The 19,773-nt window shown below is 38.8% G+C and overlaps 1 protein-coding gene across 1 annotated transcript in view; it reads left to right on the top strand.

Moving 5' to 3' along the window:
• Nucleotides 1-18,373, top strand: part of LOC122097666 (fibronectin type III domain containing protein 3C1-like) — an 89,017-nt gene extending 70,644 nt beyond the window's left edge. The window contains exons 17-26 of the mRNA XM_042668274.1: nucleotides 679-797; nucleotides 923-1,025; nucleotides 1,868-1,959; nucleotides 2,172-2,285; nucleotides 4,918-5,067; nucleotides 13,604-13,878; nucleotides 14,167-14,379; nucleotides 15,527-15,693; nucleotides 17,379-17,500; nucleotides 17,804-18,373. Of these exons, the coding sequence (XP_042524208.1) occupies nucleotides 679-797; nucleotides 923-1,025; nucleotides 1,868-1,959; nucleotides 2,172-2,285; nucleotides 4,918-5,067; nucleotides 13,604-13,878; nucleotides 14,167-14,379; nucleotides 15,527-15,693; nucleotides 17,379-17,500; nucleotides 17,804-18,115 (1,667 nt within the window). The 3' untranslated portion in view covers nucleotides 18,116-18,373. The remainder of the gene's footprint in view (nucleotides 1-678; nucleotides 798-922; nucleotides 1,026-1,867; nucleotides 1,960-2,171; nucleotides 2,286-4,917; nucleotides 5,068-13,603; nucleotides 13,879-14,166; nucleotides 14,380-15,526; nucleotides 15,694-17,378; nucleotides 17,501-17,803) is intronic.
• The last annotated feature ends 1,400 nt before the right edge of the window (nucleotides 18,374-19,773 follow it).

Raw genomic sequence — 19,773 nt, 5'->3', positions numbered from 1 at the left:
GAAGTTGCAAAAATAATATATAAAGATCCCATGTGAAGGTTTTATTCAGTTTCTCCTAAGATTAATATCTAAGCAGAATGCAATTATCAAGACGTGGAAATTAGTATTACTAAACTCCTGTTAACTAAACCTACTCAGATTTTTCTAGGGGTTTGGGGTTTGTTTTGGGCGAGGAGGGAGATTCTTTGTTTTGGTTTTTATTTTTTGGTCGGTCATGGGGCTTGAACTCGGCCAGGGAGCTGTCCCTCAGCTCTTCAGCTCAATGCTAGCGCTCTACCACTTGAGCCACAGCGCCACTTCCAGTTTTCTGGTGGTTAATTGGAGATAAGAGTTTCACAGACTTTCCTACCCAGGCTGGCTTTGAACCAGGATCCTCAGATCGCAGCCTCCTGAGTAGATAAGATTACAGGTGTGAGCCACTGGCACCCGGCTCTCTAGGGTTTTTTTTGTGTTTGTTTTGGGGGATTTTTTGGGAAACAAATCATTCTTTACTGATGTCTAGTGTGCTCATGGTTACTTCTATTGGGATTTCCATAATTAGCTATTATAACTAGAGAATTGGAACAAAGTTAATTTCCAAAGTGTTTATTTCCTAGTATATATGTGAGCTATAATGGGAACACAAAAGGTCTATAAGTAGCCTATAAATAAATTGGATAACTGTTCTTTTTCACTCAGAAAATGTTTGGAATATAATCTACAGTGGCTCCATTCGGGAATTTTTATGTGATCATCTGCAACCTGATAGGATATATAAACTGAGAGTATTTTGCACTTCACCTGTAGGACATAGCCAGGTGAGGAAAGAGAGAAGAAAAAGGTTTTAAATTGAAGATTGAACTGAATTGTATTATATGCTAAATGTTTTACAAAACTAACCTTGAATGTAGTATAATCATAAGTTCTTTTGTATTTCTCTTAGCCTTCAGATGAATTGACTGTTCAAACACCTGCGCTTGCTCCCTCGAACCGTACTCAATCTTCAAATCATAAAAAGAAGTCCAAAGAAACAAGCTCTCGATGTGGTGAGATTGCCTTGCATTATTTCAGTCTTACCTAAACTTTCTGCTCTATAACTTGTTATTATTTTTACATAGTAAATATTACTATGCATGGAAATGCTACAGTAAAACAGTTATCGTTTAGCTAATATATGTTAATTTTAAAACATTTTTAAGTTATTGAAGCAAGCCAAGCACTGGTAGCTCATACATGTAATCCTAGCTACTCAGGAGGCTAAGGTCTGAGAGTATCAGTTCAAAGCCAGCTTGGGCAAAAAAGTCCAAACTGCAGTTAATTACAAAAAGCCAAAAATGGAGCTGTGACTCAAGTTGTAGAGTGCTAGACTTTTAAAAAAAAAAAAGGCTAAAGATCCCTGAGTTTAAACCCCAGTACTGGCACAATGGGAACAAATGTTTCCTTTTGGTACAAACTCAAACATAGATTAGCAATTTAATTCTTAGTAATTGCAAGCCCCAGTTTTTTAATGTCTGTACATCAAACTAAGATGTTAAATTGCACAATTTTTTGAGTCTTCTGCTACATCATTGAGCATTTTAAGATATTTTTTGTTTAGACTTTTGTTTTTGGAGTTTTGTTTTTGTTTTGTTTTATGGGTTTAATCTCAGAACTTCGGGCTTGCTAGTCAGGTGCTCTACCACTTGAGCCATGCCCCTGCCAGACTTTAAGCATTTGAAAATACACAAGTCATTGCGTATTGTTTTAAAGGAATTACGCTTAAAACTACTTGTAAGGGCTGAAGTGTAGCTCAGTCGTAAAGGTTATGCACAAGACCCAGAGTTCCATCCCTAGCACAAAGAAAGAAAAAACTATTTGTAAAAATAAGTTGATTTTGTCCATTTTATAGCTAATCCTCCTGCTACTGACAATTCTGAAGCACCTATGCTTATCAGAAACACAGAAAATAACCAAGATTTTGGCCCTGAACATGCAGACACAGTGAGTAAATTAATTCCTGAAGAATATAAGTTTCCAGCTAACAGCAACAAATGGAGGAGAAGAATTACACTCTTTGCTTGGCCTATGTATACTTTATTTCATTTTGTATGAATATGTGCTTCAATGGCAGTTCTTGTCGGGGTAGGGTAACCCCTTCTACAAAATCATTTCCATGTTTGCTTATTTTTGCTTGCTTGTTTATTTACTTGCAGCTTGGATCCCATCCTGTACCATGTGAAAGTGCATCAGTCCCACGTCCTCCCGCACAGTGTAGTGCACCTGTGCTGACCTGCAAGGGTCCAACCTGTATTGTAGTTAGCTGGACAGTAAGTTATCAGTTTACTTTCATTACTTTTGCAGACATAAGAGCACAGCACAGAAACATACATGGGGGTATGTACATTACACATACAAACAAATGGACTAAAGGATGCTATATCCCCTGAATTTCAATGGTGTAACTCCTCTGGGAAAAAAGGGAACATATTAATGGTGTAGAACATTTTGAGGACTAGAAATTCTCAAGGAGTCAGAGAGTAGAATTAGGGTCCCACAAATCTGGTCTATAGTTTCTAGAACACATTTAGAAACTGATGCCAATGGTATTATGAAGACTACTGTAATAATCTTGCTCTCTACATCCTATATTTGAGGAAAATAATACATTTCGAAGCCTGAATCGATCACCAGTAGATTAAATAATAGATTATGATATGAAATCTACAAACCTTGAGACATACTAAGTAAGTACACTACCACAGAGCTAGACACTCAGTCCAGAATTTAGTATTATTTAAAGAGCTTCATTAGGAAACCTCTGCTGTTTCTTTGCATGTAATTGCAATATGGCACATAAGATTATGACTATAAGGTACTAACCCTTTTTTATTAATACATTTTTTTACTGTGAAAATACCATACAGAGGGGTTACAATTACATGAGCAAGGTAATGAGTACATTTCTTATCAAGCATTGTTGCTCCTCTTTTGTTTCCCCTTCCCATCCCCGCCTCCCCCACCCCTGCCAAAGTTGTAAAGTTCTTTTTTCAACATAGCATTTTGTACATTTCATTGTTGCAATGGGTCCACCTGTATCCCTATTTTTTCCCTTCCCCTTCCCAAATTATACCAACATCAAATACAGTGAAAACAGGAGTTATACCGTGGGGGAGGGACATACAAAGCAACAAAAAAATCACCTTATAAATATGTTAGAAACAATAGCAAGAAAGAAAAACCATTCAAGTCCTTATCTTGGGGCTCATTTTGCCTAACATCAACTTATCTGAACTTTTCTGCTTGTCTCAGACATATACTAGTTATTGCAAATAAGGGAAACCATGAGACCTATGTTTTTTGAGCCTGGCTTACTTCACTTAATACAATTTTTCCAAGTCTTTCTATTTCCTAACAAATGGGGCAATGTTATTCTTTCTGATTCCCCTCAGCAGATGAATGGATCAAGAAAATGTGGCATAGGTACTAACCCTTAAAAAGCAAACTTTTTACATCCATGTGACTATTTTCCCATTCAAACTAATTAAGCTAAAAAATGAGAACTGTCACAAGTGGCTCACGACTCTAATCCTAGCTACTCAAGAGGCTAAGATCTGAGGAACTCAGTTCAAAGCCAGCTTGGGCAGGAATGCCTACAAAACTATTATCTCAGCCGGTAGTGTGGCTTAGTGTTAGAATGCTTGCCTAGCATGCATGAAGCCCTGGGTTCGATTCCTCAGCACTACATAAACAGAAGAAAAAAAAACAGAAGTGGAGCTGCTCAAGTGGTAGAGCGCTAGCCTTGAGCACAGAGAGGCTCAAGGACAGTGCCTTGGCTCTGAGTTCAAGCTCCAGGACCACCAGAAAAAAAAAAGATTATTATGTCCAGCTTTTCACACAAAAAAAATGGAAGTGGAGCTGTGACACAAGTGGTATGGTGCTGCTAGCTTTGAGCACAAGACTGGCACAAAAAAATGAGAACTAGTCCAACTATTTAGCCACCTAGTATATTAGAATTTTTCTTCCCTTTTTATGTGGACTTATGCAAAGAAATTGTCACGACACAAGTCTTAGCTATTAGCAAAGAGATGACAGAGCTAGTCGCTTCATTATATAAAGGCCAGAGAGTATCAAGGCTTTGTTTGATCATACTAATCTATAGTAATATTAAACAAAATGGACTTTTCTGTTTGCTCACTAAAAAATGCCTATTTAAAAGTAATTTTAATACTTTTTTGTTCAGGTCTTAGAGTTTGAACTGAGGGCCTAGGCGCTGTCCCTGAGATTTTTTTTGCTCAATGCTAGCACTCTTATCACTTGAGACACAGCTCCATTTCTGACTTCTTGCAGATCAATTGGAAATGAGTCTCACAGACTTTTTTGCCTGGGCTGGCCTCAAACTGTAATCCTCAGATCTCAGCACACTGAGTAGGTAGGATTACAGGCAAGAGCCACTGACACCCAACTTTAATACATTTTGAAAAGGTTTTCATCTAAGCCAGGTGCCAGTGCTGCACATCTGTAATCCTAGCTACTCAGGAGGCTGAAATCTGGAGGACTGATGTATAAGGCAGAAAAATCCTAGAGAATTCTATCCAAAGTAACCAGTAAAAAGCCAGATTGGAGATGTGACTCAAGTGGTAGAGCACCATCCTTGAGTGAAAAAGCCGAGCAAGCACATGATGCCCTAAGTTCAAACCTTGGTATTGGTAAAAATAAATAAATAAAATAAAAAAACAAAAAAGCATCTTTCTAATATGTGGGCAAATAGCAAATACTTTTTCTTAATTTTACTTGAACCTTTAATGCTAATTAGTGTCCTGTCTGTGTTAACATGTGTCCCTATCACACATCATTGATTGATTATAAGATTTCATAACCAAATCCTGTTGTGACTCTCCACAGTGTCTAATATAATGAGCACTTAAATAATTAAATTTCTGTGTTTATTGAATCTTTCAGGTTCCTGAATGTAATGGTGCTGAAATCACTGATTACAAAGTAGAATTGGGACAAACTGAAGAATCTATGCAATTGATTTATACTGGCATTTGTCTGCGATATGAAGTAAAAAGTCTCATTCCTGCAACCACATATTTTTGCAGAGTTCAGGTAAAGCTAATACTTCCTCTTATGTAAACAGGACAATTGCTAGTATTCTACACGCTCCATATAGAGAACACTTGCAGCATTTCCAGTGGAGAGACTAGAGGAGAATCCAAAAGGGAGGGACTTCTACATCATAAATATTACTCAGAGTGATAACAATCTGAGCTCCTTCTTGTGGCATTTAAAGCCCCACTGAACTTCCCATCCCAACCTGAGCTATCACAGTTCCTATTCAAATTCAGTATTCAAATTTCTCTGAACTTAGCAATCATTTGAAATCACTTGTCAAAAACAGTAATTCCCACACCAGCATCCAGATCTATTGAATCAAAATTGCTAATCCAGAAATCTTGCTAATTGCTATATTTAACAAGCACTCGCTACAGTTATCATTGAACAAAACTCTATAAACTCCTTCAAAGTCAGTGAATATTCCATGCCTTCAGTGTGCCTTGCATATCTTTCCATACTGTGCTATCGCCTGTCTTGTCTTTCAAACCCTAAAACCCTAGCTCTTGCATACATCTTTCCCCTGAAAATGATTTCTTCTTCTTATGATCAACCAGAATTCCAACATACATCAACTTAAAATTTTTGAGAAACAGTCCAAATTTGAAGTAATGTGACATGTACTCCCTATAAAGTTTAAGCAATTCAAAATATTCCAGGAGGATCTGGGGGTATACCTCAGTGGTAGCATGTAAAAGAGTCCTGGGTTTAATCCTCAGCACTGACCAACAAAAGCACAAATCTGAGTACAGACATGCAAACCTGTAAGTCTGGCACTCTGGTGGCAGAGGCTGGAGGATTGTGAATTATAAAGTCTAAGCTCCATCTCTGAGAATGCCTATCATGTCCTAACTACTATTCTAACCCTTAATTTCTAAGAGATTAGCATTTTAGATCCCACATATGAGTGAGATCATGTGTGTGAGATGTGTGTCTTTCTTTGCCTAGCTAATTTCAGTTACAATAATGATTCCCACTTCCATCTATAATTGTTAGAATTGACAAGACTTTTTTTTGTGCCAGTCCTGGGGCTTGAACTCAAGGCCTAGGTGCTGTCCCTGAACTTTTTGCTCAAGGCTAGCACTTTACCACTTTAGCAACAGTTCCACTTCTAGCTTTTTTGATAGTTTATTGGTGATAACAATCTCACTTCCCTTCCTGGGCTGACTTCAAACCACAATCCTCAGATCTCAGCCTCCTGAGTAGCTAGGATTACAGGTGTGAGCCATTGGTGCTGGTATCTTTTTATGGCTAAAACTAGCATCCTGTAGTGAGTATGTACTACATTTTCTCTATCCATTCATGAGTTTATGGACACACAGGTTGTTTCTATTTCTTATTATACTAGGGCTATTCAATTCCTGAGGTTTTTTGGTTTTTTTATTTTTAATATTATTTATTGTTATTATAAAGGTGATATACAGAGGGATTACAAATACATGTAATACATGTACAAATACATGTCAGATAATGAGTACATTTCTTTTCATACAGTGTCTTAATTTTCCTTACTCTCTTCCAGTCCCTCCCTTCCATCTCCACCCATGATTGTCCAGTGAGCTGTTTCTATTTCTTGACTACTATGAATAGTACTGCAGTATACAACAGTCCCTTGTTATACTGGACTATGTGGTTCTAAGGAGACCTCCATTGAGGAAACATTACACATACTCAAGATGCACAGAATTGTATATGCTTGACTCATTTTTCGTGTGTGTGTGTGTGTGTGTGTGTGTGTGTGTGTGTGTACTGGGACTTTAATTCAAGGCCTCATACTCTTGGTGGGCTTTCTTGCTCATGGCTGGCCCTCTACCACTTGAGCCACACTTCTATAGCCCATCAATCTTTTCTGCCTTGGCTAGCTTTGAACTATAGTTCTCTGACTCTCAGCCTCCTGAGTAGCTAAGATTATAGGCGTGCGCCACTGGCACCTGGCCAATTTTTTTCTTTAAAGAACAAATTTAGGGGGCTGGGAAGGTGGCTCAGTGGTAGAGCGCTTGCCTTGCATGCCTGAGACCCTGGGTTCGATTCCTCAGCACCCCATAAGCAAAAAGAAAAAAGCCGGAAGTGGCGCTGTGGCTCAAGTGGTAGAGCGCTAGTCTTGAGCTGAAGAGCTGAAGGACAGCGCCCAGGCCCAGAGTTCAGGCCCCACGACAGGACCCCAAAAAAAAAAAGAACAAATTTAGCTAGATGCTGGTGGCACACATCTATATTCTTAGCTACTCAGGAGGCCAAAATCCAGAAGATGAGTTCCAGGCCAGCCCAGACAGAAAAGTCTGCTGGACTCCATCTCCAAAATAACCAAGCCAAAAGCAGAGCTGGAGGTGTGGCTCAAGAGATAAAGCACCAGCTGAACAAGCTCAATGCCCTGAGTTCAACCCCAATACTATCAGTAAAATGAACAAATTTATTAAAATTATACATAAGTAAAATTGAATAAAACAAGAATAGTAAAAAGCAAGGTTGTCAGCAAAATTAAGATGCACAATAATTTTTTCAGTATAAAACAGTAACAACTAATCCAAACTATTAACCAGTAACCAAAGTTAAATGTGTGTTTTTGAAAGTAAGGGCTAATATAATTTTTTCCAAGTCTTTCCATTTCCTAACAAATGGGACAGTGTCATTCTTTCTGATGGAGGCATAGAATTCCATTATATATATGTATATATATATATATATGTATATATATATATATATATATATCACATTTTCTTGATCCATTCATCTACTGAGGGGCATCTGGGTTGGTTCCATATCTTAGCTATGGTAAATAATGCTGTGATAAACATATTTGTGCTGGTAGCTTTAGTATAGCCTTTCCAGGCCCCAAGAAACGTAGGTCCCATGGTTTCCCTTATTTGCAATAACTAGTATATGTCTAGGACAAGCAGAAAAGGTCAAAAGCTATGTACATATGACCATATAAGATGATGCTAAGCGAAATGAAGCCCAAGATAGTGATTTTATGTTTCTTGCTGTTGTTTTTAATGTGCTTATAATGTACCACGTGATTTTTTTTTGTTTCTTTTGTATGTTCTTCCCCCATGGTATAACCCCTGTTTTCACTGTATTTGATTCTGGTGCCCTGAATCTTGTATATACAGTTTTCTGATTTGGGGAGGAGAAGTAAAATAACAAAATGCTGAAATAAGGATATAAGTTGACCCATTGTAACGAGATATACAAGACACTATGTTGAAACAAACTTTACAGCAAGGGGGAGGGGGAGGGGGAGGAAGGAGTTGGGGAGGTGCGAGGGAAGGGATCTTATCTTAGTGGATAAACAAAGGAGGAGGTAAGAATGCTCAATAGGAAATGTGCTCATTACCCTACTCATGTAACTGTAACCCTTCTGTACAGTATTTTTACAATAAAAATATACACAAAAAATTAAAGTAAGGGCTAGAGATGTAGCCCAGTTGCTTAACATGCATAAGGCCATGGGTTCAATCCCCAGCACCACAAGGAGAAAAGAAAATAAAACAGCCACCAGTAATCACTGAATGAAAGAGGATGAGGCAGGAAAATTCCAAGCTCAAAGCCTGCCTGGGTTATAAAATAGGATCTTCATCTTCTTCATCATGATCCTCTTCTCCTTTTTTTATAGAGATAAAGGATTGAGGCTATCCTCCTCCATAAGACTAATTGGTTCTCATGATGATGATCTTGAGCAATCTGACTACATTTGAGCCTGACAGTACTGGTTCATTATCTTCATTTGGTATTCTTGATCAATTTCTCTGTTCATTTTCTTCCTTGCTTCCAGTGTTTTTCAACTCCCTTTCAACAGCTATTCAAGTTTACCCAAGCATTACTTCCAAGTCAAGTTTGTGAGCTTTCCCTCACCCTATTCCCAACCCTGTGAAGCCTACAGTGAACACCAGCTGGGTGTTTGGTCCCTAGGATGCCCTTAAATGTTTGCTTTAGTACTTCAATTAAGTATATTCACTTGCCTTTTCACAGTCCTGGAGTTTGAACTCAGGGCCTGGGCACTGTCCCTGAACAATGTTGTTCAAGGTTAATGCTCTAACACTTGAGCCACAGCTCTACTTCCAGCTTTTTGGCAGCTAGTAGGAAGTCTCACAGACTTCCCTTCCCAGGCTGGCTCTGAACCATAATCCTACGATCTCAGCCTTCTGAGCAGGTAGGATTACAGGAGGGAGCCACCAGCACCTGGCCTTGAGTTGATTTTTATGATGTTGTCTTTTTACTGGCAGTAATTTTCCAAGCACCACTTACTGAAAAGACAGTCCCTTCTCCAACACCTGTAGTTATCACCTTTGTCAAAAATCAGTTGGCTATAGATAGTAGTTTCTTGTAGTGATCTAACCTGTTTCATTAGTCTATATATTTGTATTGATGCCAACGTGTTGCTGTTGTGATTACTATAGTTTTGTAGTATATTTTGAAGTCAGATATTATAATGTCTTCTTGATTTGTTTTTTGGCTCAAAATGTATATGCAGAGGCTTTGAGGTGTTTCCTTGTTCTATGAAGAATATTACTGGTATTTTGATAGAGTTTGCATTGATCTATAAATCACTTCAAGTAGGGTGATATTTTAACAATATTGTCTCTTCCAATTCATGAATACAGATTGTCTTTCTAGTTTCTTGTGTCCTCTTCAACTTATTTTTTTGTTGTTGTTGTCAGTCGTGGGGCTTGAACTCTGGGCTTGGGCGCTGTCCCTCAGCTTTTCAGCTCAAGGCGAGCTCTCTACCGCTTGAGCCACAGCGCCACTTCCGGTTTTCTGAGTGGTGCATTAGAGATGAGTTTCACAGACTTTACTGCCCGGCTGGCTTTGAACCGCGATCCTCAGATCTCAGCCTCCTAAGTAGCTCGGTTTATAGGCATGAGCCACCAGCACCCGGCCCTCTTCAACTTCTTTTTTTTGGGGGGGGGGTGGAGGGGGGTCCAGTCGTGGGCCCGAACTCTAGGCCTGGGCGGTGTCCCTCAGCTCTTCAGCTCAAGGCTAGCGCTCTACCACTTGAGCCACAGCGCCACTTCCGGCTTTTTTTCTGCTTATGTGGTGCTGAGGAATCGAACCCAGGGCCTCATGCATGCAAGGCAAGCGCTGTACCACTGAGCCACCTTCCCAGCCCCCTCGTCAACTTCTTTTTTTTTTTAGGGGGGGGGTCCGGTCGTGGGGCCTGAACTCTGGGCCTGGGCGCTGTCCCTCAGCTCTTAGGCTCAAGGCTAGCACTCTACCACTTGAGCCACAGGGCCACTTCTGGCTTTTTTTTCTTTTTGCTTATGTGGTGCTGAGGAATTGAACCCAGGGCCTCATGCATGCAAGGCAAGCACTCTACCACTGAGCCACCTTCCCAGCCCCCCCTCGTCAACTTCTTTAAACAACGTTTTATAACTTTCACTGAAGAAATCTCTCACCTATACTTAAATTTATTTCTAGGTAACTTTGAAGCTATGAAATAGCTTTCTTGATTTCTATTCCAAGTAATTGGTTATTGGCATGCAGCAATATTCATTTTTGTATGTCTATTTTCTTTTATACAACTTTGTTAAATTCATTTATTAGTTGTAATAGTTTCTTATGGCATCTTAGGGAACTCCATGTAAAAGTTCATGTTATCTCCAAACTGACAATTTGACAAGGTCTTTTCCAATTAGAATGTCCTCTCTTTCCTTTTCTTACCTGATTGCTTTTTCCAGAACTTTAGCACTATATTAGTGATGAAAATAACATTCTTGTCTTATGCTAGATCTTACAGAGATAACTTTAATTTTCCCTAGTTAGCATGTTACCTGTTGCTTCATTGTACATTTGTTATTCAATGTTGAGGTACATTCCCTCTAGGCCTCCTTTGTTCAGGGTTTGTTGTTTTTTATTTTGGGTTTTTGGGGAGGTTTTGGTGCTAATATTGGGCCTTGAACTCGCTTGGCTTTTTTTTGCTCAAGGCTGGTGGTCTACCACTTGAACCACATATCTACTTCTGGCTTTCAGTGGTTAATTAAAGATAAGAGTCTCGGGCTGGGAAGGTGGCTCAGTGGTAGAGCACTTGCCTTGCATGCATGAGGCCCTGGGTTTGATTCCTAAGCACCACATAAGCAAAAAGAAAAAAAAAGCCAGAAGTGGCACTGTGGCTCAAGTGGTAGAGCGCTAGCCTTGAGCTGAAGAGCTAAGGGATAGCACCCAGGCTCAGAGTTCAGGCCCCACGACCGGACCCAAAAAATAAAAAGGTAAGAGTCTCACAGACTTTCCTGCCCAGGCTGGATTCAAATTATGATCCTCAGATCTCAATGTCCTGAGTAGCTAGAATTATAGGCTGAGCTACCAACACCCAACAGTTTGCTAGTATTTTGTAGAGGATTTTTGCATCTGGGTTCATGAAGGATATTGGCCTGGAGTTTGCTATCATCGTTCTGTCCTTCCCTAGTTTTGATATCCAGATAGGGCTATCCTCAAAAAAAATATGTTTGGAAGAATCCTTCCTATTTTATTTTTTACAGTAACTTTAAGGAAATTGATATTAGATCTTTCTTAAATGTTTGGTGGTATTTAAAGGGAATCCTGGGTTTCCCTTTGTTCAGAGATGTTTTTATTATTTAGTCATTCTTTCAGTTTATCATTACTGGTTCAGCTTTTCTATTCATAATTCAATCTTTTTCTTTTTCTGGTGGTACTAGGTTTGAACTCAGGGTCTCATACTCACTTGGTTTGCTTGCTCGGCTGGTGTTGTGTCTTTTGAGACACAACTCAAGCCAGCATTTTGCTGATTATTTTAAGGATAGAGACACAGATTTTTCTGCCTGGGCTGGCTTGGAACTGCAAACTTCTGCGCCTGTTGAGTAACTACGATTACAGGTGTAAGCTACTTGTGCCCTGCTCATGATTCAGTCTTTATAAAGTATGGGTTCTACTTCCAGCACCAAGAAAAAAATCTTGGTAAGGTACAAGTATCTAGGAATTTGTCCATTTTTTTCTAGGTTATCAAATATATTGATACGTAGGGATTCATAATAATCTCTAATGGTAGTTTATATTTCTGTGGTGTCAGTCTACTTTCTTTGATTCTTGTCTTTTCCTTAGTCTAGCTAAAAGTTGTTCTATCATGTTTATCTTTTTGAAGAACAAGCTCTGCGTTTTACCATTCTTTGTGTCATGTTCTTGGTCTCCATTTCATTTCTTTCTTATTTGATCTCCTTTTTTCTTCTAATTTTTCATTTCATACTCATTTTCCTACCTCATTGTGATACAAGAGAAAATTTTATGTATTGATGGCTATAAATCTCCCTTTTTGTATTGCTTTTTCTGTTACAAGGGTCCTGTCTTTTCCATTTTTGTTTCAAGAGAAACTTAAATTTTCTTCCTGATTTCTGCCTTCACCTATTGCTACTTCAAGATTAAGTTGTTTACTTTCCATGTACTCAAATCATTTATGATGTTTTTCTTGTTAGTAATTTCTAGCTTTCATTGGACTGTGATCAAGAAGAACAATTAAAAAAAAGTATTCTGGGCTGTGTGTGTGTGTGTGTGTGTGTGTGTGTGTGTGTGTGTGTACGCGCGCGCGTGTGCGCGCGCGCATCATTCCTAAGGCTTGAATTCAGGGTCTGGGTACTATCGCTAAGCTTTTCTTACTCAAGACTAGTGCTCTACCACTTGAACCACTGCTCCATTTCCAGATTTTTTTTTGGTAGTTAATTGGAGATAAGAGCCTTACAGATTCTCCTGCCTGTGCTAGCTTTGAACCACGATCCTCATATCTCAGCCTCCTGAGTAGCTAGAATTACAGGTGTGAACTACTCGCACCCAACTTGACACATTTTATAGTCTGATATAAGATCTATACTTGAGAATGTTCCACATGCTGCTGGGAAGAATGTATATTCTTCCATCTTTAAATAAAATATGCTGTAGGTGTCTGTTAGGCTCATGTGCTCTAGGACGCAATTTAACTCTGTTGATTTTCTAGGTGATTCCCTTTTAAAATGAGGTGTTAAAGTCTCCAACTATTGTTTTGAGTAGTTCTCCTTTTGGAGATATATTTGTTCTATATATGTGGATGCTCTTAAAATTGGGTAGATTTATCCATGTATAATTATTTCCTCTTGCTGAACTGACCCACTTAGTATCCTTATATGATGAGTTTCTTTGTCTCTTCTTACTGATTCTGATGAGCAAGCTATTTTTTCTGATACAAGTACAGCTACTGCTTTATTTCAGATCCATTTGCATGGAATATATTTGTCAATTCCTTCTTTTTCAGTCTATGCATGCTATTATAGTAAAATGAGTTTCTTGTAAGTAACCTATAGCTGGATCTTGTTGGGTTTTTTTAAACTGTTGTTTTGCTTTGCTTTGCTTTGCTTTTGTTTCAGCTATCCATTTTCATACTCTTTATGTTCACTTATCTTCTTCCTACAGATACAACCTAAAATTTTTCTTAATTTCAGCAACTTAAAACCATACTATTAAGAGTTTGACTTGATGAAATTTTGTTTTATTATGAAACTGCCTGGCTATGTGCTAAAATAAAGTAATAATCTCTAACAAAATATATCTTTTCCAGGCTGTAAATGTCATTGGAGTGGGACAGTTTGGAGAAACTGCTACTATAACCACACCAGCAACTGTACCCTCAATAGTACAAAATTTACAAGAAGTTCCAGACAAAGTTCCTGAAAACTTAGCATCATCTTGCCTTGCTATTAAGTGGGAGGAACCAATTTGTAATGGTTCTCCAGTAACTGGGTACAATATTGAATATGGAGATAGGAGAATTATGACTATTGACACTGTAACAGAGTATATTCTGAAAAATCTACAACCAGACACCATGTATAAGTAAGTCCCTTAAATTTTACTTTTGAGAAATTTGAGCTATATAGTCATATATTTTATTTAATCTACATAGTATTCCTTTTGAAAGGAGTTTACTGGATAGGAAAGTTTGGAATTGCTAAGAGCCTTTTTCCTATCAATATTTGTCAATAGCAATGGGGAACAGACTTTTCTTGCAAAAATTTATCTGTAATATTTAGTATAATATGATAGATAAGGTGCTCTATAAAGTTACTAGAGATTTAATTTATATGTAGAATAATGTATTTTAATTTTTCTTTTTGCCACTAGAATTCGAATTCAAGCTATCAATCATTATGGATTAAGCCCTTTTAGTCAGCCAATAAGAAGCAAGACCAAACCGCTTCTACTTAACCCTCCACCCCTCGAATGTGCAATTTTGGGGCACCAGAGCCTCAAACTTAAATGGGGCAACAATTCAAACAGAAGAATACTTTCCAGCCTTATAAGCTATAATTTGTTCATGAAAGATCGATCTGATAGGTAAACTATTTTTACTTTTTAGCATATATTATAATAAAATTATTTAAGATTTTATATCTTTTTTTGTTGGTTTTTTTTTTCATTTTTATTGACCATGATGGGGCTTCAAAATCAGGGCTTGGTCACTGTCTCATAGATTTTTGCTCAAGGCTAGCACTCTACCACTTGAGTCACAGCTCCACATCTGTTTTTTGTTTGTTTTGTTTTGTTTTGTTTTTGTCCGTCGTGGGGCCCGAACTCGGCCTGGGCACTGTCCCTCAGCTTTTGAGCTCAAGGCTAGCACTCTACCACTAGAGCCAAAGCACCACTTCCAGCTTTCTCTGCTTATGTGGTGCTGAGGAATCGAACCCAGGCCTCATGCATGCAAGGCAAGCACTCTACCACTGAGCCACCTTTCCAGCTCTTGTTTATTTTTGCTTGTTTATTTTTTTAGTTTTTGGCTGGTTAATTGGAGGTAAAAGTCTCATGAACTTTCCATCCTGGGCTGGCTTTGAACCACAATCCTCAGATCTTGTCCTCCTGCATTTCTAGGATTACCCGTGTGAGCCACCTTCACCCAGCCAAGATTTTATGTCTTAATCCTATACTCCAAAGTAGTTTCAATGAATTAATTACATGTGAAAGCAACCCAAAGACAATAGCATAGTATAGCTGTAACTGTTTATTGTTGTCTCTTCCAATGCACTTGTTTATTTATCTAGCACAATTCATCAGAAAATAGAGGTTATGGTGGGTGAACCAGAACCTTGCCATTATATTATCTATCACCTGGCTATTTTTGGTTTTGTCTCTTACCTTTCTGGCTTTAAGTTGACTTCTTTAGTCAGCTAAAGTGATTTTAGTGAAGTTTTAAAATAAGCTTTTAGTTAGTTATATAAAATGCTATTTGTATAGGCTGGGGATGTGGTTTAGTGGTAGTGTGCTTGCTTAGCATGCATGAAGCCCTGGGTTTGATTCCCCAGTACCACATAAACAAAAAAAGCCTGAAGTGGCACTGTGGCTCAAGTGGTAGAGTGCTAGTCTTGAGCAAAAGAAGCTCAGAGACAGTGCCCAGGACTGGCAAAACAAAAACAAAAAAATTGCTATTTGTACATATATCATTGTTGATTGGTAATATTGTTTTCCTCATCTCTATTCCCTCCCCTAGATTTTCTGTCATTTACCATGGGCCTTGTCAGACTCACCGAGTACAGAGATTAACTGAATGTACTGAATATTCATTTAAAATCCAGGCATGTAATGAAGCTGGTGAAGGACCAGAATCTGATATCTATGTTTTTACTACCAAAAAAACCCCACCAGCTGCACTTCAAGGTGAGTAGTATGAGCCATAATATTGGTATTACTTTGAGTCCCAATAGCTCATACAAAAAAAAAACAGCAGTAAGGAGAATTTTAAAAATAAGTTGGGAGCCAGGCACTAATAGCTCACATCTATAATCCTAGCTACTTAGGATGTTGAGATCTGAGGATCACAGTTCAAAGCTACTCCAGGCAAGAAAGTTAGTGAGACTCCAACAGCAAAAAAAGCCAAAATTGGGGGCATGGCTCAGTGGTAGAGCATTAGCCTTGAGCAAAGAAAGCTCAGGGACAGCTTCCAGGCCCTGAGCTCAAACCCCAGAACCAACAGACACAAAAAATAGTTTGTGGTGGTATATTCCTGTTATATCAGCTACTCAGGAGGCAGAGGCTCAAGGCCAGCTCAGGCTAGTGAGACCATTATCTCAAAAACAAAACATGGACTAAAGGATTGGGGCTCTAGCTCAAATAGGAGAGTGCTGGCCTAACAAGTGCTAAGCCCTGAGTTAAACACTAGAACTACAAAAACAATAAATAATGTAATACCAAAAGAGGTAAGAATTATAGATTCAAATTTCAACTTAAGATCTTTTGAGACTCTTATAATCAATATTTTTAAATATCTTGGAAATCACCCAATTCAGCCAACCACTCTACCATCAATACCATTTTAATAGTAAAAAATGAAGACTTCTAAGGGCTAGGAATGTGGCTTAGTGGTAGAGTGCTTGCCTGGCATACATGAAGCCCTGGGTTCAATTCCTCAGTACCACATAAACAGAAAAAGCCAGAAGTGGTGCAGTGGTTCAAATGGTTGAGTAATACCCTTGAGCAAAAGAAGCTCAGGGATCTTGTCTAAGCCCTGAGTTTAAGCTCCACGACTGGCTAAAAAAAATTAAGACTTCTAGATGGCAATTAACTTAGTGACAGGACCCTCTAAGTCAGTTGCTACAGCCACAATCAGAATTGCAGACTACTGATTCCCCTAAAAGTGCTTCTTGTACTTTCTAATAGTTATATATGCCCTGCTATCTGTCTCATTTTATTTTTATTTATTTATTTTTTTTTGGGTCCAGTCGTGGGGCCTGAACTCTGGGCCTGGGTGCTGTCCCTCAGCTCTTCAGCTCAAGGCTAGCGCTCTACCACTTGAGCCACAGCGCCACTTCGGCTTGTTTTTCTTTTTGCTTATGTGGTGCTGGGGAATCAAACCCAGGACCTCAGGCATGCAAGGCAAGCTCTCTACCACTGAGCCACCTTCCCAGCCCTCTCATTTTATTTTTCAAATGATTTATCATATAAATCAATTTGTAGACAATATATCATAGTTAAAGCTAAACATAAATAAATATATATATAGGAAGTTTATTTCTGAAGCTCTGAGTTTACTCTCCTTATTTTGAAAAGTAACATAAAATACATTTGAGCACCAGTGGCTCAACACCTGTAATCCTAGCTATTCAGGAGACTGCAATCTGAGGATCATGTTTTGAAGCCAGCCCAAGAAGGACAGTCCATGAGACTCTGATCACCAATTAACCACAAAAAAGCCAGAAGTGAAGTTGTGGCTCAAATGGTAGAGTGTTAACCTTAAGCACAAAAGCTCAGGGACAGTGCCAGACCCTGAGTTCAAGCCCCAGGACAGGCACAAAAAAATATTGAGGAAAAATGGAATCTTCTAAAGTGACATTCTCTTTTTCTAGCTCCGAGAATACATCGACTAAAATTCAATGCTTGTGAGATAAAATGGGGGTCTTTGGAGCCAATCAATGGAGACCCTATTGTTTACAACCTTCAAGTTATTACCGATAAAGGAACTGAACAGGTATACTCTTCCTTAGCCCATAATTTTTCTAATTGGCACTGGTGGCTCACACCTATAGTCCTAACTACTCACACCAGGCTGAGATCTGAGGATTGTGGTTTGAAGCTATCCATGGTAGAAAAGTCCCCATGAGACTCCATTAAATTACTCAGAAAAGCCAGAAGTGGTGCTATGGCTCACAAAAAGGTTCAGGGAACAGTGCACAGGCCTGAGTTCAAGCTCCAGGACCAGCCAAATAATAATAATAACAAAAATAAAAAATAAAATATACTCAGCATCTAACTCTCTTTTTTTCCCTTTTAGCTATACAAAGGACCAAATACTTCATTCAGTTATTCAAATTTCGTCACAAATACAAATTATCGGTTCAAAGTCTGTGCCGGGCGTCAATATAAAACTTCTGCTGGCAAACAAGAGCTCTGGGGACCATTCAGCCCTACCTCTCTTTTCTTAACACATAGAAACAGTAAAGGAGGAAGAGGAGGGAATGACCGCAGAGATGATAAGCTCCGGATAGAGCTAAGTGATGAATCATTTATTTTTATCCTTGTGATAGTATTTGCTGCTTTGGCCCTTTTGTCTGCAGCTTCCATTCAAAAGTTCTTGATAAGCTAAATTTATTTCTCTACATTCTGTCCATTATAGAAAGATCAAAAAATCATAATCAATAGACAAATTGTTTGATAAACCTCAGGGATTACTTAAAAGAAACATTAATTTGGCCGAAACTCTAAATTTTTTTTTACCAAACATTTAATATTTGAAAAATTCATGTGACAGAAGAGAATTTTTTGAGGAAATAGGTATCTTTTAAATTTCATGAAGTTAGAAAAAGAACACTCTACCACACCTCTCATGGACACTATTTCCTGATTAATTTTTTCAATTCCAAACCTCAAGAATTCTGAGAAGACAACGATATTTTGAACATTTTTATTTTAAAAAACAAAATGGAAAAATCTAAAGACATGTCTACTTACACTTATATGAGATAATAAAAATACAAACCAATATCCTGCACTGTAATTTTTTCTAAATAGTGTATACAGCCATTGCTCTGTGTTGTGATAATTACTTTGATGGTGGGGAAATTTTAATTTTAGAATTTCAGTGTAATAGGAAATAGAGAAAATAGAAATAAAGGGTGGGCAGTCATTTGCTATAATTTTAAACTAAAATGCTTTCTTTGTTGGTTACCCCTGGCATCAGAATTATCATATATGTAACGACTAATGTTTACATGACATATAAAAATTCTTTTCTCAAAAAGCAAAGTGCTGGTGGCTCATGCCTATAATTTCAGCTACTCAAGAGGCTGAGATCTTAGGATCATAGCTCAAAGCCAGCTCAGAGAGAAAAGGTTATAAGTATTTTATCTCCAATTAATCACCAAAAGGTCAGGAATGGAGCTGTGGCTCAAGTTTTAGAGTGCTAGCCCTGAGCAAAATGCTCAGGGACAATGTCCAGTCCCTGAGTCCAAACTCAAGTACTAGTGCAGTGCCAGTGGCTCAAGCCTTTAATGCTAGCTACTCAGGAAGCTGAGATCTGAGGATCACAATTGAAAACTAGCTGGAACAGGAAAGTCCATGAGGTTCTTATATCCAATTAACCAGCAAAAAAAACTGGAATTGTACCTGTGGCTCAAATGATAAGAGCAGAGCCTTGATCACAAAAGCCAAGAGACAGCGCTCAGGCCCTGAGTTCAAGCCCCAGGACAGGTGCGTGCATACATGTGTGCACATGTATGAGTACACACACACAGTACAAGAAAGAGAGATGGAGGGCTGGGAAGATGACACAGTGGTAGAGTAGCCAAGAAATAGCTTTTAAGTGTCCATTCAGCCATTAAGAACAATGAAATTGGGGCTGGGAAGGTGGCTCAGTGGTAGAGTGCTTGCCTTGCATGCATAGGGCCCTGGGTTCGATTCCTCAGCACCACATAAGCAGAAAAAGGCTGTAGCTCAAGTGGTATAGCTCTCACCTTGAGTTGAAGAGCTGAGGGACAGTGTCCAGGCCCAGATTTCAGGCCCACAATTAGAAAAAAAGAAAAGAGAGGGAAGGGAGGAGAGAAAAGGGAAGGGGGAGGGGGGAGGGAGGAAAAGGGAAAGGAAGATAGCAAGGAGGGATGGGAGGGAGGGATGGAGGGAGGGGAGGGAGTGAAGAAGGTGAAAGAGGAAGGGAAGGGAGGGAAGGAGGGAGGAAAGAAGGAGAGAAAATGGAAGTGAGGGAGGGCAGGAAGGAAAGAGAAAATGGGAGGGAGGAAGAGGGGTGTG

This window comes from Dipodomys spectabilis, unplaced genomic scaffold (assembly GCF_019054845.1).
Source record: "Dipodomys spectabilis isolate Male_0828 unplaced genomic scaffold, ASM1905484v1 ptg000424l, whole genome shotgun sequence".
Lineage (NCBI taxonomy): Eukaryota > Metazoa > Chordata > Mammalia > Rodentia > Heteromyidae > Dipodomys > Dipodomys spectabilis.
Note: the sequence above shows the minus strand (reverse complement) of the source record. Positions and strands in the feature narration are given on the sequence as shown.